General features: G+C 43.5%; 1 protein-coding gene across 6 annotated transcripts in view; it reads right to left on the bottom strand.

Annotated features, from left to right (window-relative positions):
- Positions 1 to 246: 246 nt before the first annotated feature.
- The window catches only part of ORC3 (origin recognition complex subunit 3), a 78,190-nt gene continuing 54,578 nt past the window's right edge, over positions 247 to 23,858 (bottom strand). For 2 of the 6 annotated variants that reach the window (XM_037894441.2, XM_037894439.2), the window contains exons 14-20: positions 23,062 to 23,195; positions 21,221 to 21,306; positions 19,497 to 19,594; positions 18,292 to 18,433; positions 5,119 to 5,235; positions 4,587 to 4,666; positions 247 to 3,461 (exon numbers count right to left, since the gene is read on the bottom strand). In XM_037894441.2, the coding sequence (XP_037750369.1) occupies positions 3,356 to 3,461; positions 4,587 to 4,666; positions 5,119 to 5,235; positions 18,292 to 18,433; positions 19,497 to 19,594; positions 21,221 to 21,306; positions 23,062 to 23,195 (763 nt within the window). In that variant the 3' untranslated portion in view covers positions 247 to 3,355. Of the gene's footprint in view, positions 3,462 to 3,557; positions 4,194 to 4,586; positions 4,667 to 5,118; positions 5,236 to 18,291; positions 18,434 to 19,496; positions 19,595 to 21,220; positions 21,307 to 23,061; positions 23,196 to 23,858 lie in introns of those variants that run through there. The other 4 variants (XM_037894440.2, XM_043542642.1, XM_037894442.2 and 1 more) reach the window with 3 other exon arrangements.

Below are 23,858 nucleotides of genomic sequence, written 5' to 3'. Positions count from 1 at the left end.
AGTTAAAGTAGTCGAGATCATCAAGGCCACATACAGAGATGCAAACTGATCTCTAAGGGTGAACAGCCAGAGTGGTTCAATGTGGCTATTGGCATGAAATGGCTACATGTTATGACATAGACTTAATTACCCAGTTTATGACAATTAGCAACACAAACACCAGTATAGCATGGTAGATGACGAATGCCTAGACTGGTTTTCACCCTATGTGCCAACAGTGATGTGGAAAGATTATTAAAAAAAAAAAAGAGAAACTGCAGACAATTTAGCAAAAATAGCAGGTGAAGCAGGGCTCAAAATTAGTTTTGCTAAAACAAATATCCTTGAAACTCAGATGTGCGACAATAGCATCATATAAAAGGCAAAACACATCGAAGTAGTACAGTTCATCTACATGAGTGCAGCACCATATGAGCCAACTGTGACCTCAAGAAGGAAGTGACATCAAGGATAGGAAAGGGATCCATAACATTTACTCAACAATGCTTGGAAATCAAAGATACAGCACTAGCACAAAACTAAGAATTTTCAGTTGAGATCATCAAGATTAAACCATCTTGATGCTAAAATACAGCTGAGAGCTGGAGATCAACAAAACTATACACCTTTGAAAATAAGTGCCTACAAAAGATATTGTTTGGAAAGACTTCATCACCCACCAGCAGCTTGTTTCCACCCAAATCAGAAGGAAATGCTGGACATATTTGGCATATGTAGTCTAGCGGCCCACACAAAGACTCCCACATGAAGCTGTCAAGTGGAAATGCCTAGTGTGAAGCAACAATGCATGCAAGAGAACCCTTACAAGGGAGGGGCAGAATCATCAATATCAAAGATTCCAAGGTCAAAAGGGACCACTGTGATCGAGTCTGACCTCCTGTATAACAGACCATAGCACTTCCCCCAAATAATTCCTAGAGTATCTCTTAACACCACAGGGCAAATGGAAGCAGCAGCAAATGACAGAAAGGAATGGAAAAGACTGGTATCCACCCTGTGCATCAACACTGGCATGGGAAGAGGGTTACACCAAAAATAAATAAATATATTTTAACCTGTGCTTGTGCAAGGGATGTGGGGTATCCCTTATCTTCAGAGAATCCACTAGCTTCATCGCCTACCTTCAAACCTGACATCTTTCTGGCCAGGCTCATTTTGGTAGTCCCTATTGAACCCATCAACAATATATCTTCTTGAGTCAGAGGGGTTGCATTTGAACAAGACTTCCTACAATAAGCAATATTGCCATGAATTGTATAGTTAGCTAATAAATGTCTGTCTGAATACATCCTTTGTGTATATTTTCCTATTACAGAAATTTAAACGTAATTTCTATTAAGTCTACCACATTTAGCCTTTTCAGGTACATCCATGATCAGCTAGACACATTGCTAAAGCATGGAATTTTAAAACTCACTTTAAAATAAAGCTACTAAGCATGTGTGAACTTCAGTTGTTTAAGAGGAAAAACACTAAGAACTAGTAGATTATTGAGCACTTCCAAGGATAAAGATTACAGAGATTTTTTAAAGTTAAAGCTACTTACAGATTTAGAGTGTAATTAGCGCAAGTGCAGAACAAAAACTGGGCAAAAATAAGAGAGGAGCAAAGTAGTCAAAATAAATGTGTAGAATTTATTTTTCTCTGCATATGAGTAAGTGGGTTCTTCAGAAATGTAATTACCGGCATTGCAGCAAACGAGGCAACCTGGGGAGTCCCATCCCCCCCAAAAGAACTAAAGATTTTATGGGTAGAAGACTTTTTGGACAGCATGCACTTACCAGTCAAAGTTTCCACTGGTTGGGCTGGGAAGCATTGGTTGGGCTTTAGGAGTAAATTCACTAACCCTTTAGCTGTGCAGCTCCTAGTAACGATAAGAAGACTCTCTGGGCTGAAGTTTGCACACACCACATTGAGAATGTATCTGAGTACTTTTGGGGGGGTATCAGCTCATCAGAAAAAATATAACCTTGGTCCTTGCTTTGAAGTAGGCTAGCTTGCCCACACTATTCCATACTGAGATCTTCAATTTAACTTAAAAAGTCAAAAACACTGCACAAAATCATTTTTACTTCAACTATTTATCTTCCTGGGGAGAGAAATCACAATAGATTACTATATCAGGACAAACCTGTATTGCAGATTTTTAATGCCGAGAAACAGTGTAGCCTTATTTTAGGCTCCCACATTGTACCTCCAGACTGATGGCACTTTACAAACAATTCAGAATTGCTAGGTTTGTGATCTGGAGTGGTTCAGTCTTAATGTCTACACTTCACTATGATAGGACAGCCCCATGGTTAAACTTGTTTCATTCCTTGCACAGGGCACAAATGGTTTGGAATGTTCCATCTACCAAGTGATATTGGTGGCTGAACATCTGTCAGTTATAAAATCATGTCAACAATTACATTATTCCCACACAGCTGTTTCCCTTGCTTGTCCCACCGCCCAATGAACAAAAATCTGTGGGGGAGACGGAGGGAGAGAGAAGAGAAATGATGACCTTGTACTTTAAATGGGTATTTTATTACCTTCCTTCAACACTCCTAATTGAGCAATATTCTCGTATCTCCTATGCGGATAATGAAATCTGATTGATAATGCAGGTTAGCTAAAGGAGTATTTTTGAAATAGTCTTATTTACTGTCCAGCTATGTTATCAAATTGGATAGGAACAATTGTTTTTGTCCCTTCAGAAACACTTTTCCTTTATTTTCTAACACAGAAACCTGGTTTTCTTCTGTATGTAGACAAGTCTTCTCAGGGCACCATCACCAGGATCATCAAATAGTTCTGCTCAGAGTGGCTGGTACTGCACACCGCAAGGGGAGTGCTCAGTGGGTTCTGGTCACAGAGGCTTGTTATTTCAATTCTCAGCAGAATGATTTTTTGAAAATATGCAGTATCTAGAGAACATTTCATAACATGACCATTTAAATCCAGACAGTGAGCAAATTAAATTCAGCATTCATGGTTACACATTAAAAGAAAATCGCACAACACAATCGCATTCTGGCCTCCCAGCCTAAACCACATCATACATAACAGAAGATGAAAACTGGTACAGAACGGTGGTCAGAACTTTGCAATTTTAAGAGAATATTAAATCATGTACTAAAGCTGACTCCTTGACTCCATACAAACATGTATAGAAAAGAGGTAGTATTTTGTTGGCTATTAGAATATAGTACATAAGAGGTCAATTTCATCCTTAGTTTAACTCCTTTAACATCAGTAGAGTTACATAAGGGATTAATTTGTCCCAATGGCTGCATTGTCCCCCATATGCCATAATGAACTTTCACAGGCAGTGTGCATACATTGGTTGGTCTTTCTCAACTTGTTCTATCATTTAACAGCCTCCCCATGTCAGCCTTGCCACATGATCTGTTTTCTGCTTGCTAGGCTTTATGAACCCTAAGAGTTCCAGTTCTGAAACAGCTCTAATAAAACGAGCGCTGGAAGTTCTTGTAAAGGAAATTAGCAATATGAATTAGAAATATATGTCATGATTAAAATAACTGAATTGAATGAAGTAATCACTTACATTTCTCTCTAGTATGGGAGTGATTTATTGGTGCATAGTAAGCACAAAATTGAAATTCATTTAAATCAAGGCAACATGACCTCTGACCTACAGGATAAAGTATCTCTTGCTCTAACTCAGGGGTTCTCAAACTGGGGGTCGGGACCCCTCAGGGGATCACGAGGTTATTACATGGGGGGTTGCGAGCTGTCAGTCTCCACCCCAAACTCCACTTTGCATTCCAGCATTTATAATAGTGTTAAATATATAAAAAAAGCGATTTTAATTTATAAGGGGGGGGTCGCACTCAGAGGCTAGCTATGTGAAAGGGGTCACCAGTAAAAAAATTTGAGAACCACTGCTCTAACCTGTGCCGCTGTTTGGGTTGGATGTGGTGGTGACTACGGAGAGGTGAGGCGAGAGGGCTACACAATATTAATTTTGTAAACTCATAAAATATTCAGGGTTATTTTGTTTGTACATCCCTGGACAACAAAACTGGAAGAATGAGGGGAAGAACCCCAACCACCTGAATGAAACCCATCCTCTGGTTGCAGAAACAATGCCCCAACTTTTGACTTCAATTCAAGCATTAATGCATAATAGGTGAGGTGATGCTTTGATGTGTTTGTTTGTGCCATTCATCTCTCAACACCTAGATATACTTGATTTTAAATGGTAAAGGATTTAACTTCCTTAGAAATATTAAATGCAAGTTGACATTTTTAAAGGAAATCTACAGTATGCTACGGAACAATGAAATTTGGACATATATTATACTAACAACATTCTGTGGCACTTGGGACCTCACCTCGCCCAACCCTAAAAGAATTAAGGTTTTGGCAAAAAGCGCCATATGACAAATCGTCAACCCTCCTTTTGTATTTTTTTTATTATAAGAAGATTGCTTGAAAAGTATTTAGCCCTCTTTCAGTCAGTTCTCAGTTCATGGGGAAGCTGCATTTGTAAAAGCTTTGTTCATCCACGAGAAAAAGGCCACTGGTTTGCACATGTGAACATTAAAAAATAAATTCAAGCGAGAAACAACAAAGGATACTGGATAATTTCATCCACCTGGTCTGTGGCCACTGAATCTGGGTCTGTTCCCTCAACCGCCGTTACCACAGTTGAAAAGGCCTAAAGAGCAAAGATAAGATGCATAACCCCTCCAATCACACACATCTCAGAGACAGTGCATTGCATTACACAGGCTTTTCTGTGAACACGTGCATCAGCAAATGTTAAAAAGCTAAAGAAGAAAAAGTAGCTCTGTAAAGCATAACATTTGGTTTACACTGAACATAAACAAGGTACAAGCAGCAACAGGGATTTTCATTGTTGGGATAGCAGTGCTGGTAATAAATGATGCCCAGCACTAGGAGGGGAGGTTGAGTGGGATGGTGATTTGTGGGCCTTACAAGTACTTGCAGAGACAGGAGTCAGTGTGGCATGAGAAGACTTTGGCTTTCAAAAGTGATGGCACTGAAGAGAAACAAAAACAAAACAAAGAAAAGCATGCAAAAAAAAAAAAAGTCAGCAAAATCTAGAGACTATATACATATATAGTTAATATTTTCATCTTCACATACCTCTAACCAGTCAACAAGATTTATTAATCTGCCGCACTCCAAATGAAGTTTATACACTATGCATATGTCAGGAGCAGTATTAGAAATACATCCGACGTCACTTTTCAAAGTTTGATTCTGATAAAAAAATAAACAGAGAAAATGAAGGCAGTAGTTTTCACAGCATATTTTATCTTTAAAGATCTCTAGTGTTGAAAGCAAATACGATCAACCCCAGATAACTCAGGACGTTAGTACTGTTGGTATTTTTTCATATTTATTGTTTGTGCCTCTAGAAGTATGGTGATGAGTGCAAAAAAACCCCAAAATCCCAACACAAATCCACTGGGGACATAAGAAATTAAATGATGCATCATCTGGTTTGCAAAAAGAAGTTACTCACCTTGTACAGTAACAATGGTGCTTTGACATGTGTCCCTATAGCTGCTCCCCTTTAGGTGTGCTTGCGTCCCTGCACTGCTGATTGGAGAACTTTGGTAGCCGTGTCCGTTAGGCCCGCACATGCGCTGTCTCTCCTCGTGCCCTACCACGAGGAGAATCAGCGCACATGGGCTAACCTCCCTTAGTTCTTTCTCTAACGCAGAGTAATAGAAAAGAACTCCAAAGTAGAGGAGAGGTGGGTGGGGTTGTGGAGCACACATCGGGACGCACATCTTGAAGAACTATCATTATTGCACAAGGTAAATAACCTTTTTCTTCTTTGAGTAGCGTCCCTATGGGTGACTCCTGAGCAGTATCCCTATTGGAGGCCTGGGACTTTGGAGTTGGGTCCGTTACAGATGATAGTACTGTGGTGCCGAAGATGGCATTGGAGGCGGAGTCCCCAGTGATTGCATAATGTTCTGAGAAGGTGTGGACTGATGCCCATATCACCGCTCTACAGATCTCTGATAGGGACATTCTTGAAGAAGGCGATGGATGAGATTGACCTCGTGGAGTGCGTGTGAATACTATAAGGAGAGATCATATTGCAAACTTGATAACATTGTCTAATGCAGTTTGAGACCCATTGGAGAGTCTCTAGAGTAATACTGCTAAGAGCCTTGGACCTTTCTCCAATAGAGATGAAGAGCTTAGGAGAGTTTCTGAAAGTCTTCGTCCTATCCAGGTAACAGGAAAGGGGTCTCCTGGCTTCTCATGTATGTAATATAGCCTATCTGTTGTCTCGGTAGAAGGTTGGAAGGTCAATCAATTGATTCATGTGCAATGGAGAGGTTAACTTAGGGATGAATTTTGGATGTGGCCTGAGCATAACCTTGTCCCGAAAGAATACTGTGTGTGGAATGTGCTATCAGAGCTGCCATTTCTCCTATTCTCCTATCTAGGGTGATTGCTTACATACCTCTCAATGAAAACGGCCTTCCTGATAGCAAACAGGTGGCCATGGGTTGGAAGGGAGACCTAATCAGTCCTTTCAATACCAGGTTTGCGTCCCATGTGGGGATAGGAAGTCAGGGCTATGGGAAAAGGTTTACTATACCCCTGAGGAATCTTAGTGATTGGGTGTGATAGCACAAGGCTGCTATAGCTGCTAGGTGGACTCCGAGAGCTGAGAGATAATCCCAATCTTTTTAGGGTCAGTACATATTCTAGGATCTTTGGAATAGCTGCAGATGTTGGGGAGATCTATTGGGAAGAACACCAAAAACGGAACCTGGACCATTTTTGCAGGTAAGTATGGTGTGTTTAGGACTTTCTATTGTGTTGTAATACCTCTTGTACCTCCTTCAAGCAGGAGTTCTCTAGGTGTTGGAGCCATGAAGGAGCCACGCCTTGAGGCGAAGAATCCCTAGGTTGCGATGTGGAGTCTGTCCTTTGTTCCACGAGAGGAGGTATGGAGTGCACTGGAGAGAGAGATCGGCGGTCATTTTGTGAGCTATGACAAGTAAGGGTCAGGTCTGTCTTGGCCAAGTAGGAGCAATCAAGTATGACATGTGCTCTCTCTTTTTATTTTTATCAGGACTTTCTACAATAGGGGAAAAGGAGGAAAGGCATAGAGAAGGTGAGGAGGAGAGCATTGCCCATGGACTGTTGTCCTATCTCTGATCTGGAGCAGTAGCGTAGGTAAGTGGCGAACTGTTCTGTGGTCGATGTGCCCCACTGCCTGAATAGGTCGTGAAGTACAGCTGGTTTATCTCCCACTCATGGTTGTGTGGGAATCTGTGACAGACAGTCTGCTGTCAAGTTGTGTGTACCCAGGAGGTAAGCTGCTGACTATGGAACTGGTCCCATGGCGTCACACTGTCTCATTGCTTCTGCACAATGGGAGGGGAACGCTGGCTCCCCCTTGTCGACTTATGTAGTACATACATGCCATGTGGTCTGTTAGGAGTCTCGTTTGTGATCCCTTGATCAGTGGGAGGAAATGCATTCCTGACCGCCCTTAGCTCTAGTCTAGTCTGTTTGGTTTGTAAATTGATCTGAAGCACATCTGGAGGCATTGAATCTGACGCCTGGCATGTGGTATCATCGCTGCCCCTTCTGCCATATGCCCCAAGAGCTGGAGGCAGTGTCTGGCTGATATTTGTGGGCTCTTTTGAATGGTCTGTATGAGTGTGGCCAAGAAGAGGAATCTGCACTAAGAGCGGAGTGCTCTGACCTGTAACTAGTTGAGGTCGGTGCCTATGAATCCCGGGAGTTGAACTGGAACGAGGGTTGATTTCTGGGCATTGATCTGTAGGCCCAGTTCTGTGAAAAAGTCTATTGCAGATTTGGTGAGTCAGCGAGGGACTGAGTTTGGAGGAGGCAATCGTCCAGGTAGGGGTAAATCATGATCCCTTAGGAACGTAAGTGCACGGCCACTTCTGAGAGAACCTTGGAGAATACTTTCACAGCAGATGATAGCCCGAAGGGCAGTACTCTGTACTGGTAGTAGCCTTGTCCTAGGTTAAATCTAAGGAACTGTGTGTGAGATGGTAGGATTGAAATATGGAAGCAGGTGTCCTGAAGGTAGACAGCTGAAAACCCATTTGCCTTCTATAATGCTGGAATAATTGTTGCTAGAGTGACCATCTTGAATTTTTGAGTGCTGACAAACTTGAGTACTCTGAGGTCTAATATGGGTCTCCAACCTCCCTTCCTCTTGGGTATTAGGAAATAACGAGAGTAAAACCCTTTGCCTCATAGATGTTGAGGTACCAGTTCTATGGCTCCTAACCGGAGGAGATGATGATCTCTCTCTTGTTGTAGTAAATTTATGCAAGAAGGGTCCCTGAAGAGGGACAGGGAAGGGTGTTGCTGAGGGGGTAGGGAGGTAAAATGGAGTACACATTATGAACAATCTCCAAGACCCACTGGTCTGATGTTATGCATTCCCAGATGCTGCAGAACGTTACGAGACGGTGGCCAAATGGGTGGAAAGCAGCGGTCAGCTGTAGTGGTTGGGGGGAGTGGTCTATCGTCGCATTGACCAACATGTCAAAATTGGTGCTTGGAAGTGGATGGCTGGGATGTGAAAGACTGTGGGACAGACTATTTATGACTAGTAAACTTAATTTTCTTCCTCCGAGGCTTGTAGTAGCATTGAGTTGGGTATTGGAAAATACATGGTTTGTACTGGGGCTGCGAACTAAATTTTCTCTTGTCCTGGTGTGTAGATGCCCATGCCCAGCGAGCAGAGAGTAGCCCTAGACGCTTTTAGGGTGCAAAGAGAGGAATCCATCTTCTCTGCAAAGAGCCTGATGCCTTCAAAGGGAAGGTCTTCAACAGTTGACTAGACTTCATTAGGGAAGCTCAACAGATGTAGTCATGGAACATGTCAGATAATCATCACCATGGAGATGGACCTGGGGCTGTGTTGACTGCATCGAGAGCAGATTGTAGTGTTGTCTTGGCCACTAACTGTCCCTCCTGAATGATGGCTTTGAAGTGGTCGCGGAGCAGGTCAGGCAGCTGATCAATAAAACTGCTGATTTTCTAGTAGTTCACATAGTTGTATTTCACAGTTAGGGCTTGGTAATTGGCAATTCAATAGGCAGAAGAGTAGGCTTTTCTTCCAAAGAGGTCCAAATGCTTCCAATCCTCATTGTAGGGAGCGGGCCTCATTTGGTGTTGATGGCCACGAGAGCTGACAGCGTCCATCACAATGGAGTTGGGTGGAGGGTGGGAGAAGGAATTTCATCTCCCTTGCTGGGGCATAATATTTTTTGTCGGCCCACTTGCATGTAGGAGCCACAGATGCTGGGGTCTGCCATATGGTTTTCGCGGGGTCCAGAAGAGCCTCATTAACAGGAAGGGCTATTTTTGAGGATGAGGAGGAGTGGAGTATGTCAAGGAACTTGTGATGGGTGCTCTTGACTTCTTCTAATGGTATCTGCAGAGTGTCTGCCACACTCTTTGTTAGGTCCTGGAAAAGGCAGAAGTCATCAGCCAGGGATGGTGTGGGAGGCATAATGGCTTCATATGGGAAGGAGGATATGGTCCTCAGTGCCGCCCTCCTGTTCCTCCACAATCTCTTCTGGATGTTCCGAGGCCCTGGACACGGTGGCGGAGTGGGAGCGTCTCAGGTAGGACTAGAAGCTTGAGAGGCATGGGCCACTAGCGTGGTGGAGGCATAGAGCCCGATGGTGGTGCCAACGGTTGACTGCACCAAGGTGGCAGTGGTGGGACCATCTGAGGGTATGCTCGGGGCCCTGTTGGTATTGGGTACCACAGGGAGCCTGAGAGGAGTACTGTGATATAGCCGCCTCTGGTTCGCTGTCTGAGTTGGCACTAGAGAGCAGGGGTGTGTGGCAGGGAAGACTCCCGTACCACAAGAAGACTGGGTGTGGAGGTCCCAGTACTGAGACAAGGAGACACCAGTATGTTGGATATGCGGAGGTCTCTCAAGTGTCTGAATTCCAGTGGTACCGACTGGCTTGGTGCCACTGGCAGTACCGGGGGAATGGAGATCCTGCCCGCACTGACCACTCCAGTGCTCAATGGGGCATTGATGACGGTGCTGATGGAGTAGCATGTACCGGCAGCATCTTCTTAGTGGAGTGCTGACTCCTGTCCTTGTCCTTTGGTACTGTTAACTCGGTGCCTGTGCCTGTTGGGTCCTTACATGTGTCAATGGCATCTGCCACTGCAGATCTTTGTGAGTCATGGGTACTGGACTGAGATTGTCTCAGTGCAGATGGTACAGAGGATACCCAGCATACTGGAGATCGTTTACGGTCGGCTTGGGGCTCATTGTGGGGACTTCCCGCTCTGTTTTTCAATGACTTACGAGAGGGGTCAGTGGCTGATTTCTTCAACCCAGAGTCCTTGGAAGTTGAGGGCTGTGGGGAAGAATCACGCCTGCCAAGGGACTCTTTGGTGGGGATCCAGGGAGGGTTGGAGGGCTGCCTCCATGAAGATGATCTTCTGGTCTCAATTCCCTGTCCTTGCATGACCTGGGTCTAAGCTGCTGACAGAGACCAGGAGTGCCTGTCTGCTACAGGGATAGCCTCTTTGCAGGAGAGCCACTTCTTGAAGCCCGGTAAACTAAGCATTATCCTGTTGGGGGAAGGGTCCCCAACCAAAAAAAAAAAAAAAAGCAGGGGGGGGGAATGAAGCCCTCCCCCACCTTTTTAAGAAAGAAAATAGAAAAGAAAAAAAACTACAACTACGACTGGGGAGACTAGCTATAGAAATGTAAGTGAAGATAATGGTCGAACTGGACTGCCAATAGCTCTGTCTCTAGCTGAGGCAGTTGAGAAGGAACTGAGGGGGGTTAGCCTGCGCACGCTGGCTAGCCCTGTGGCTAGTTTGGAGAGACAGTGCGTGTGTGGGCGTAACAGACACAGCTATAAAAGTTCTCTGATCATTAGCTTAGGGACACAAGCACACCTACAGTGGAGCACTCACAGCAGGTATTTTATTAAGTTTATTCCCCTTCTCTCTTGCTTGTTCTATTTTGTACACCAGAGTAAGGAATATTTAATTCTATAGATCAGGTAAGATAAATTGATTAGCACTTCATCTCTGTCCTCGCTATCTAATAAATAGATGTCAGAGCGCTTTTTGTCCTCAGGGAGGGAAGGAATATAAGCATAAATCTGTCTACATGCATTAACAAGTTTATTTGTTTTTCTTATAGTTTTATCTTCCATGTGTATAAACCATCACCTCTCTCTGGTTTGAAAACCAGTACCTGCAAAGCTGAAGTCTGATTTTCAGAAACCATTCCACAGTCAGGAAATCCAAACTGACAACACTTTAGTTAGTTGACTGCGAAGTTAAAAAAGGACCTTATCTAAGAGAAAAAACTTCTATGCTATTGTTGCAATCCATAGCACTGTGACATCAGCTCATAAATTTATCGATAGTACTTTAGCCACATTAACAGGTCAGGAGCTTCCGCTGTGAACAACACCATTGATTCTGCTGCTATCAGCAGCTAATAACGGGTCTAAAACCCATACTTCAACATTTGGTTGCATAATAGGTCAGTTAGAAAATAAGTTTAAAAGATGCCTAACCAAGGACACCACCATAAGCAAAGGTTTTCAATACAGAGAAAAAGATGAGGCAAGCAATTACCTTCATTTCCTGTTCATTAAATTTCTAAATTTGCCTTTTACAACTGATTCTTCCAGTTTGTAAGCTTTAGCTTCATGATTGGGATCAGCAATCCCAGTGCCTATGGGAAGTTCCCTTATAGAGTTTTCAGAAATACAGTCTAACAGATTTTCAGATTCAATTACACAATGCAAAGACGACAGAAATTGAAGGTATTCGGTATTACGTCAATTTACCTGACAGTTCAGTACAGATGGTTTCAATCTAAATAGTGTGACTATTAACTAATGCAGCTCATGTCTAGATTGATAAATTGTACTGTATCATTGGTGAGCCACTCTGCAATTCATGAAAATAATATAATTCATTCCCTATGTTACCATTTTACCAACCAGTAAGACCACTTTGATTTGGCTGAAATCAAACAGCTGTGTAAAACAGGGCAAGTCCCAACTTCTATAGTGCGGGCATTTGGACCGTACATAGGAAACAAGGAACTAATACAGGGAGAATACTATTGATCAGCAATGCATGATCTATGCCTGAGTTTGGAGAATGACAGCTTGCTTATGATGTTAAGGCCAGGTCTTTATAGCATGCCCTGAGGGAGCTGCAGCAGTGCTCATGGAAACCTCAGCTTCCTGAGGTAACAGCAGATAAGCTGTCTCTGCCAGGAAATAACTACATACTAAGACTGATAAGCAGGAAGTTGTTCTAGAATGCAATCATTAATGAAAAGTAACAAGTAACAAGTAGGGAGTAACAAGAAGGGTTTCTTCAGGTATGTTGGCAACAAGAAGAAAGCCAAGGAAAGTGTGGGCCCCTTAATGAATGAGGGAGGCAACCTAGTGACAGAGGATGTGGAAAAAGCTAATGTACTCAATGCTTTTTTTGCCTCTGTCTTCATTAACAAGGTCAGCTCCCAGACTGCTGCGCTGGGCATCACAAAATGGGGAAGAGATGGCCAGCCCTCTGTGGAGATAGAGGTGGTTAGGGACTATTTAGAAAAGCTGGACGTGCACAAGTCCATGGGGCCGGACGAGTTGCATCCGAGAGTGCTGAAGGAATTGGCGGCTGTGATTGCAGAGCCATTGGCCATTATCTTTGAAAACTCGTGGCGAACGGGGGAAGTCCCAGATGACTGGAAAAAGGCTAATGTAGTGCCAATCTTTAAAAAAGGGAAGGAGGAGAATCCTGGGAACTACAGGCCAGTCAGCCTCACCTCAGTCCCTGGAAAAATCATGGAGCAGGTCCTCAAAGAATCAATCCTGAAGCACTTGCATGAGAGGAAAGTGATCAGGAACAGCCAGCATGGATTCACCAAGGGAAGGTCATGCCTGACTAATCTAATCGCCTTTTATGATGAGATTACTGGTTCTGTGGATGAAGGGAAAGCAGTGGATGTATTGTTTCTTGACTTTAGCAAAGCTTTTGACACGGTCTCCCACAGTATTCTTGTCAGCAAGTTAAGGAAGTATGGGCTGGATGAATGCACTATAAGGTGGGTAGAAAGTTGGCTAGATTGTCGGGCTCAACGGGTAGTGATCAATGGCTCCATGTCTAGTTGGCAGCCGGTGTCAAGTGGAGTGCCCCAGGGGTTGGTCCTGGGGCCGGTTTTGTTCAATATCTTCATAAATGATCTGGAGGATGGTGTGGATTGCACTCTCAGCAAATTTGCAGATGATACTAAACTGGGAGGAGTGGTAGATACGCTGGAGGGGAGGGATAGGATACAGAAGGACCTAGACAAATTGGAGGATTGGGCCAAAAGAAATCTGATGAGGTTCAATAAGGATAAGTGCAGGGTCCTGCACTTAGGACAGAAGAACCCAATGCACCGCTACAGACTAGGGACCGAATGGCTAGGCAGCAGTTCTGCGGAAAAGGACCTAGGGGTGACAGTGGACGAGAAGCTGGATATGAGTCAGCAGTGTGCCCTTGTTGCCAAAAAGGCCAATGGCATTTTGGGATGTATAAGCAGGGGCATAGCGAGCAGATCGAGGGACGTGATCGTTCCCCTCTATTCGACATTGGTGAGGCCTCATCTGGAGTACTGTGTCCAGTTTTGGGCCCCACACTACAAGAAGGATGTGGATAAATTGGAGAGAGTCCAGCGAAGGGCAACAAAAATGATTAGGGGTCTAGAACACATGACTTATGAGGAGAGGCTGAGGGAGCTGGGATTGTTTAGTCTACAGAAGAGAAGAATGAGGGGGGATTTGATAGCTGCTTTCAACTACCTGAAAGGGGGTTCCAAAGAGGATGGCTCTAGACTGTTCTCAATGGTAGCAGATGACAGAACGAGGAGTAATGGTCTCAAGTTGCAGTGGGGGAGGTTTAGATTGGATATTAGGAAAAACTTTTTCACTAAGAGGGTGGTGAAACACTGGAATGCGTTACCTAGAGAGGTGGTAGAATCTCCTTCCTTAGAGGTTTTTAAGGTCAGGCTTGACAAAGCCCTGGCTGGGATGATTTAACTGGGACTTGGTCCTGCTTTGAGCAGGGGGTTGGACTAGATGACCTTCTGAGGTCCCTTCCAACCCTGATATTCTATGATTCTATGAAAAGGAGGACCTTAAACACCAACATTACATTTAATTGACAACTAGCGCTGCTTCCAAGTAAGGAGCATAAACAGATACTCAGGAACAAGTTAAAAACCTGGCTGTGCTCTTTTGAGGGGAGCAGATGGAGGAAAAATAAGTTTTTCAGGATCTCTATTTATTCCCTTATCAAGGGTCTTGAGTCAAAGTATCCCTCCCTCCAAAAAAGGAGAGCTAAATGCAGCTTATGGATTTTTTTTTCTTTTTTTTGCTGCTCCAAATATCCTGGTGGGATGGGAATTATTACTCAAGTTCTGTGTGAAACTCTCCCTTTCTGCAAGATCAAACATGATGCCTTCATGATTCTCTAAGCCCCAGGGATATTTTGGGCTCAGATTCCCCATATCGCACTGACACAAGGCCAAGCAATTCCTAGCTGTGGTATTTTGAATTGCCAGTAGCTGGGTTTCCAAGCAATCCATCAGCACAGAAAAGAAGGTTACCTTTTCGTAACTGTTGTTCTTCAAGATGTATTGCTCATGTCCATTCCACTGTAGGTGTGCGTGTTTGCCCCATACACTGGTGCTGGAAGTTTTTCCCTCAGTGGTATCCATATGGGACTGGGTCTGGTGCACTCTAGAGTGGGGCACGTATGCTCCTGGTGAGCCTTGGCATGGTCCTGGGGAACCAGGTGAGAGGGCCCCGCTATCGCCTCATCATGCGAAGATGACGAGGAGGCAGGTACAGGTGGGTCAACCAACTCCACCACTTCTGCCATGGGAGCCTCAGCCAAGGCTTGCTGAACCTGCGGAGCCCGCTCTGACTCCACATCAGAGTTGGGGGAGGGAGGTAGACTGTTGCCGACCATTTGTGGGATGCCCCTGAGGCCGACCTATGCACCTGCGATGGTTGGGGAAATCCTCAGGGATTCCAGAGTTGCCAGGGGGCAGGCCACTGGCCCTGGGGCCATGTTGCCACTTGTGGCCCAGCAGGGAATGGGTGGCCCTGGCCCGTGAGTAGGATTTCCTCGGAGCCTGAGGACGGGGATACATGCCTGGGGGACCAGGACGGTGCCGAGACTGCCTGTCTACCCCGATCCCATCGGCTCTGGTCCTGGACTTCCGCTGAGGATCTGTACGAGGGCGATGACGCTCGGTGCTGCAATCCTGGTGATGGCGTTTGGTAGATCGGCGATGGTACCCTGGTGATTGACGCCTTATGTTTAGCGAGCGATGCCGTTCTGTTGAGCAGGAGCAGGAATGTGAGCAAGTAGACCCATGTGTCAGAGACCATTGACACGTTTGCAGTGAACTGTACTGGCGTTCCGGCGATGGGGCTCCAGGGACAGGTGTTTCGACCCTCCAGAGCGGTGTCATGAGCTGGGAGAGCGGCTTGGGTGCTCCTGGCACCGGAGCTCTGGGGACTGGTGCCGCACCTCTGCGCCAGCCCACTGGTGATCACCACCTCGAGCCCAAGGAACGCTGCCTGGTTTCCAAGGACTGATGCTGGGAACTCTGGCAGGCAAGCCAACTTGCGTCCATGGGCTGGTGGTGCTGCTCAGGCGAGTGCTGACAGGACATCCCCTATGGCGAGAAGCAGTGCTGCACTGATGGGGACCGCTGGAAAGGTCACAAGGCAGATTGATCCCTCAGACGAGGCCCTCTGGGGCAGTGTGGATGGCACCGCCAGGTGCTGAGTGCCTCTGATGCTCCCCGGGGTAGCAGGTGGGTCTTGGAGTGGGCTTGACCACTCAGTGGGAGTCGGAGCCCAACCTCTGTCTAGAAGCGAAGAGCTGCCCCTCTCGTGTCTTTGCTCTCCTCTGGCCCTCTCCTTCCCCTTTATGGGACACAGGAGAACATCCCCTCCCAGCCTTTTTTTGCTTTTTTAGCTGGAACTGGGGATGGGCATCGGTGCTGGTCTAAGACCGGTGACGGTGGAACGCTCTGCACTGAGGCCAGAATGCTAGGAGCGGAGTCTGACCTGGTCGGCTCTGATGCCGGTGTAAGGCCCAACTCCATAAGGAGCGCTTGGAGATGAATGTCCCACTCCTTTCTGGTCTGCAATCTGAAGCTCTTGCTTGTGAGACACCTGTCTCATGCTTGTGTGATTCTTGTCGCTAACGTGGATTTCCCTTAAGCAATTCAAACAGCTTCTATGGGGATCACTGACTGGCATGGGTTTCTTGCAACAGTCACAAGGTTTGAAGCTTGGGGACTGGGGCATGCCCCAGTCCCCAGGCTAAGTCCCATTCAGGACTAAAACTAAGTCTACACTAAGCAGGGTTGCCAACTTTGGTTGGACATATTCCTGGAGGTTTCATCAGATGACATAATCTTTAATTAAAGATTAAGCTTTAATTCCTGGATACTCCAGGACAATCGTGGAGGGTTAATAACCCTAACACTAAGGGAACTATAAAACTAACAAAATTTCTATCAACTATTTGAGAGGAGCAAGCTTGCCGAGACAAGAAGACATTTCAGCACCGTCACTGGCAGTAAGAAGGAACTGAGGGTTGGGTGGAGCCCCTTATACCGGTGCATAGGCATGCCACTCCAGAGGGCACCAGAGCCGGTCCCCTACAGATACCACTGAGAGAAAAACTTCTGGCACTGATGCATGTGGCAAGCACACATATGTACAATGAAATGGACATGAGCAAGCACTCAAAGAAGAATTACAATTCTTTTTTACACGTTTTTATCAGGCTAAATACCAATCCAGTTCCCATTTTGCTGAAGGAAAAGCTCGGTTAGAGTCCCATGAGAAATGGCATTATATCATTAACCACTTGCTGATACTTTACAGTGGCAGATTCTTTCCTGACTGCACCTTTTTGGTAGGAATAGCTCTGGATAGCTAGATGTTTATCAGAGAACTTTTGCTCTGGTTGTAGCCCATGAAAGTACAAACTCTGCAGGATTTATAGACACAGTTGGAGAAATTATATCTTCAGTTCAAACAGATTAAAATAGTAGTAATGCACTGCCACAGCCAGTACTCCTACTAGACACTGAGTTAGATACCCAACAAGCATAGGAAATGCATCAAAAATGCAAAGAACAAATGTGTAAAGATAAAGATCTAGGTCTTTTACATTTCTGTAAATTCAATTAAGAGAATATTCATTAAGCACATTAGAAACTGGATTTAGCTGGCTCTCCTAATCTTAGTCTTTTGTGTTTTCGCAACCAGATAAAATTGTAAAGGGTCTTATAAATAAGCACACAGACAAAAAAACCCAACACAGACTGGATCACAGAATTCAAACACTTATCCAGTTTGGTTCCTGCTCATCCGTCTCAGGCAGCAAGCATGCAAACATCCATGAATGCCAATAATCTTATTTTTCCACATAATGGCCACATTTTTAACAGGAAAAACTGGGACATGGGGATGGTTTGGGTGAGCATCAGGGAACTGTGCATGAGAGTGGGAAAGAGAAAAGAATGCCCACCCCTGCCTCTCCTCAACCAACCACCCCTTCTCCTTCCCTGACACCCTGTGGATTTGACTCTATGTGCAGAGGGGCTGGTTTAGTTCAAGAGCTCATGGGAAGGTGATGTGTGGATCACTGCAGGTCTGGAACAAGAAGGGGTAGGGCATCACTATGTGATGGGCATGAGGAAGAGGGAGTCTTTTAGATACTTTTGTATACAGACAGTCTGTCCTCAGTTTCAGCAGCTCAGCTGACCAGCAGCTCCATCAGGTAGCCAATCTACATGAGTTTACAAAGACACAGGACAAAACACTATATTTGTAAAATGAACAGGGTCTACCAGGTTTGGTAACTGGAGGACTCTCCTATCAGGGACATTGGGTCATCCAATCAAAGTGGAGGGTGAGAAAGTCTTTCTGCTTATCTCTGTAAAGAAGGCTGTTAAAAATGAGGCTCTGGAAACTGTCTTCCTACCCAAAAGTCTTAATGAAGCAGCATCAGCTTTCTCCTGAGTCAGGCAGATTCTCTGGCTCTCAGCCAGTTCCCCAGCTGCTTCATAAAGAGCCACTTGCTAGTTCCTTGTGACAGACCCTACTGTGTGCCAAAAGTCATGAAATAGCAAAATTAAAATACACACATTAGCCTCACACAGACCGTGCATGAATTACACACAACTATGAACAAGTTACACAGTTGTCCATTTCTTACTTTCAGGTAGCAATAGGGGTTGTTCAGAGCTGTGTGAAGAGCAATCCGTGGTGCAGCATTCAAGTGCTCAAGGAGGGCGTTAGCCGTGTGGAAATACACCACCTCGTTCAGGGTCTGCATCTCTGCAGGAGCAAGGTAACTTCTAAAAGAACAACAAGGGTTGTATGAAAAAGACAGCTCTTTAACTGAAAGAACATTACGAAACCACACTGAGAGCTAAGCTTTCACAGAGATAGCAAGAATGTGCATTTCACAACAGGCATGGGCAGAAAACCTCTGAAAAATAAGATACCCCAATACCTAGAAACAACTTCTAATAAAATGAGAATTTCAGGAATTATCAACTCAGCCTCCCACTTTCAAACATTTCTTAATTAGAATCTACCTACATTGGGGCAAATTCACCCAACAATGCAGGCAATACCCAGAATGCAGACACCAGTCATCTGCCTTACTCATTACTCCTACACCACCCATCCAATCTTTCAACCCCTTCACTGGCTTCCTCTCACCTTTGTTTTCAAATTCAAGCTCCTTGTCTTGGTCTACATAGCTCTGTACAATCTAGCTCCTGCCAACTTCTCTGCCCTAGTCCCTTTTTGCTCCACACTTTTGATCCTTCCCTCTACTGAAGATGCACAACTAACAGCTGCCCTCATATCCTTCTCCAACCCTTGTCTCCACACTGACTTCCTTGTGAATGCTTACATTTGGAACTGCCTCCACGAGCCCATCTGCCATGCCTTGCATTAACCAAAATTGAAATGCATATCACAACCCTAGCCTATACAATGCGGAAAAGAAATAATGGATAGACCAATACTAATTATGGTGTGGGCCATTTTGATCTTGTCTTGTCAACTGCCATATTTTTCTTCATCTTCTGCAGCAGCAGGAATGAGTTATACAATTTGTGTTTCAGACTCCTTACAGCATTCTATGGAAAACAGGCATTTTCAGAGCCCTCATCCAGACACAGATGGCTGCAAGGATACCCAACAGCAACATTTCACAGAATTAAAAAAGAGTGTGGAGGACATGTCTCATATTGCAGGACTACCGCTGTGATTTTGACAGCAGTTTCTCCCAAGTCTGAACTGTTTGGTAAACTGTTGTTCTGTGTGCGTGTGCATGTATGTATTTTTGTATGGCATCTTATAATACTGTATCAACTATTAAAGGGTCCAAAGAACAGGAAAGCTCACCTTACCAGGCTGTCTATAAAGTCAACAACTTCAAATCTGAGCATTTCAAACTTGGTTAGTTTCTTAGATCTTTTTGATTCTTTCAACTCCAGCAAAGTCTATTAAAAAAAGACAGAAAATGCACAGCCCAGTCACTTTGGATGGCAAATCCATTCATCTAGAGTGATGCTGACAGGATTATTGCATTTTAGAAAACAAGACATGAAAAATGATTGCCATGGCTCTCCAAGGTAACACATATTAATCTAAACAGAAATAAAGTTAGACTGACAGTACTGTGTTCCCTGCTCATATACCTTTTGTAAAATAGCATACAAGTATCTGCCTGCTTAAGAATGGAAATAAATGTTTTCATTGTGAGAGTCTGTTTTACTAAGACAGAGCTAACACTAATCTGAATCTAACATTTCTAATCTGAAATTAGTGCCCTAAGGCTAGGACAAGAAAATTTCAGATTGCTTTTTCTCCATTCCTAAAATTAACATACATTATGGAGTTATAAAAAGGAAAGGGAGAGTTGTCTCTTGGACGGAGCCAGGGACTGAGACACAGGTAATTTGGATTCTTGCCCCAGCTCTGCTTCTGATTTGCTGTGCAACTTTGAACAAGTCACTTAGCCTTCCAGGGCCTCAGTTTCCACATCCATAAAATGTGGATAATAATAGGTACCTATCTCACAGGGAGGATGTGCAGATTAAAAGTCTGTAAAATTCTCAGATGCATGGTGCAAGGTGCTATCAAAATGCTAACTGGCATTATTATATGAATTTGTTAGATGCAATGAAGTCTGACTCAACATCTGCCCTTAAAAATACAAATAAAAACACCTTAAGTGCTAACATAGGTATTGATGTACCAATTTAGCTACAACAAAATAATGGTGTAGAGAGATGTTGAACTATACATTAGAACACTTCATAGTTGCACTTCATACATACCTGGTTTTCACAGACTGATACCAGGCTTGAAAAACCAACTTGCCTAGGGCAACTAGAAATTTTAGTCAGAGTAAGGCTGGAGAGCTTCTGGCTCCTTCCTTGCAGGGCTGCTTGCCCTTTCATCAGGGGGTGGGGACGGGGGAAAGAGAAGAGGTAGGCAGAGCCAGTCAGATGCTACTAACTCTTTTTTTTAAGAATGGGGTGGAAGGAGATGAGAAACCCCTGAGCTGCTTCTCCTCTAAGAAGAAGAAAGGGATAGAACAGGGAGCAGAAAATCCAGATGTAGGGGAAGAAACCTGGAGGCTGAAGCTCTCTGCATGCTAAGGAAGGCAACAATAGCATTTGCAAGGAAGCTCTACAAAGAGGTAGAAGGTTAGGATCAGAATTGATTGATAGGTGGGGGATGGGGAAGGAGGTGTGGTATAAAACTGTATAAAAAGTGATGTATTCTTTGTGTGGGGAAATGTACTTACTGGAGGACTGTCAACACATGCCAATGGAAGTTAAATATGCATGAGACTGTGGTGCTGCAGGCTTTTTTTTTTTTTTTTTTTTTTTAATCAAGGCTAGCATGTTTAGTCAGAAAGATAGGAGTCAGGGAAATTCTTCAAGCCTGTGGCTTCTTATCTGACATTTAGGTTGGGTAGGATGTTAAATTTTCAAGTGACTCACAGAACATTATTTGCTCACAGCTATGGTGTGCAGGGCAGATCTAACCAAGAATAATTAAAACCTCGAAAAAAATAAATCTTGAAACTAGTTTGGAGAAATTAAAATTGGCCTGACCTTCTGAAGATGATAGAGGTCCATCTTCTTCTGGAGTTCCTTTTGTGATGACACAGACATATCTTGTGCCTCACTGGCTTCTGCTACTGGAACAAAACCAGTGTTCAACACACGGGGTAAACTTTTTCTAATATCTACAGAAACCCGCTGACCCAGGCCAAACTGAGAGAGGGTCAATGGTACTCTTTCATGTCGGATGAGGACCCAAGTCCAGTTAGCTATTAGATTTTTCTCCTGGCAAACAAAGGTCAATAACACTTCACTGTGTAATTTATATTGTAAATAGTTATTCAAAAACAGAAAATTCATTCCTGTGCAGAGGGCCAGCACAAGGCCTACGCACCACTTATATTTCACCTTAAACTTCTGGACCACATCTTCAACAAGTATAAATTGGCAAAGCTCCACTGATCTCAGTGAAGCAGCCACTTAATGAGCTTTTAAAACTCCTCACATTATAAATTTACATTTTTCCCATGCAAAATTTTTAAAGAGAAAATAGGTTCTTTTCTGCCATTCCCAAACGCCGTAACCTGGATTTATTGAAGTGAGAGCAAAGTGAAAAATAGAACATACTGAAGCATTTGACTGACCCAGTTTTATCTTAATTTTAACCTATGCCTGAATTTTGCTTTCAGAACCTTGTAGTTTGTATATCAATAATTGCATCAATAACTAGCAGCTTTGCTTTAAAAAATCCTGATTATTTGGTGGTGGGTTAAGTCTCAATTTTGATTCATTTTAAAACAAACAATTCCTATCACAGTAAGAACTAATAATATTCAAAGCAACAGACTGTTAGGTTACTTGCATTGCTTATGGAGGTTGTTCCCTGTAGGTCACAGGTTTAAGTCTGGTTCAGGTCAGTGGTGAAGTATGATAGCTGTTTGGTGGGTTACATGAAATGAGTTGGTAGTTGCAGTCCAATTTTAGTGGACAGGTGTCAACATCTTAAAATCCACCATCACAGTATCAACAAAAGCCAAAGATTCAATAAGCACGGAGACTACACTGCCCCTTCACACTAGAAGTGGTTTGTCAAAATCAAGGTGAGGTACATTAATGAGCACAGGGAAGACTGTAGATGTGCTGCCTATTTTCAGTGTTGCCAAATCCTGCAATTTTATCATTACTCTTGTGATCTTGGAAGTCTTTCTTAAAGCCTCAGTTCCTGAAGACACCTATTATGGGATAATGTCAGCTTTCATTTACAAATAAGGAAGAAAGCTTCTAGCCCTCATAGTTGCAGACAAAAGCCTGAAAACATGGAGAGTGTACTGAAGGCTCAAACTAAAGGCAAACAAACAAAACAAAAAGTCCAAATGTATTAATATTTTTTTTAAAATCTCAATTTTTAAGCCACTCATGATTTTTGAATGCTTGAGATTGGCTATACTGTATGCTGTCTCTGTGCTGCGGTTACAAAGAGGCTGTTAATATAGGACCTTTCCTTTTTCCTTTTGGGCTGCACTGTTGAACTCTACAGGTTGCCACTGGCCATTACTACTGCAATCAGGCCACCCTGACCTGAACAATCCATCTCTTATTTGGATCTGGCTGTGACTTAATTTGCACATTTTTATTAGCTGGCATGGTAATGAGCCCAAATGGATGTGTAAAGGAATTTGCTACTATTAATTTTTCAAGCTTTTGACTTATTCAAGAAATATTGTTGAAAGCTGTAAAGCACTTGATAGTCTTATGTGGAGAACTTTTTGGATTTGATCTCAAAATACCATGAGACATCAGGGTTGTTCTCTCTCTCTCTCTAATGTAAATTCTCTGACGCCATTTTATAGCAGATTGATGACAAACACTTTGGCAGTATATTACATGCTCACCTTCCAGATTTTGAAACCGTGTCAGGAACTCCCCCAGTTTCTCTACCGTGTTACTAAACTGTTTTCCAGAAGATGATGTAAAAATCTCCACACATTTTTGAAGTATGGCCACCAACTCAGCCTTAGCCAACATCCTGAAAAACAGAATCAAATAGCTAATGATGTAATATAACCAGCAAACAAGAAAAGCATTTGTTGAAGTACTTAGAATAATGTTCAATACTGTATTTTCTACTCATCTGAAAAAAGAAAGAGAAAAAGAAAGAAATCCCCAAATTCTGTAATTTAAAGCTACCCGTTTTCTTGTAAGGTTGATTTCCTACAGAATAAACTAAGGCTGTTTAGCTTTTACATTCAAAGCTCAATATTTAAAAAGGGCTGAAGTACTGGCCGAGCTAGAAGATATCCTTCAATTTCCCCCTAGAGTAGATGGAGAATAGTTTCTTCAGAGTACCCAGTCTATAAGATCATCTAGAGCTGGAAGCACCTTCCTATGTCTTCCCTCTAGGATCTGATTTAGAGGTGAGAACTTGGATTTACACTTGACAGGGGTTCACGATTCATGCCAAACAAGGTGTGTGAATTATAAAAACCAGAATAGCCTCGCCTGGCATTTCAACATCACAAAACTCATTACATTCTGGGATCCAGAATGAACTTGAAACACAGTCAAAGTTAATGATTCATGTATTTAATTAATATAAAACCACCACTGCTTTTTATTTATACAACACTTATAATCTTTAGATCTCAGCATTTTATAAAGATGACTAAGGATTGCTTAATCTCAATATTTT

The sequence above is a fragment of the Chelonia mydas genome, chromosome 3, assembly GCF_015237465.2.
Source record: "Chelonia mydas isolate rCheMyd1 chromosome 3, rCheMyd1.pri.v2, whole genome shotgun sequence".
NCBI classification, from domain to species: Eukaryota; Metazoa; Chordata; order Testudines; family Cheloniidae; genus Chelonia; species Chelonia mydas.
The sequence above is the reverse complement of the archived record's forward strand: the minus strand, read 5'-3'. Positions and strand labels throughout refer to the sequence as shown.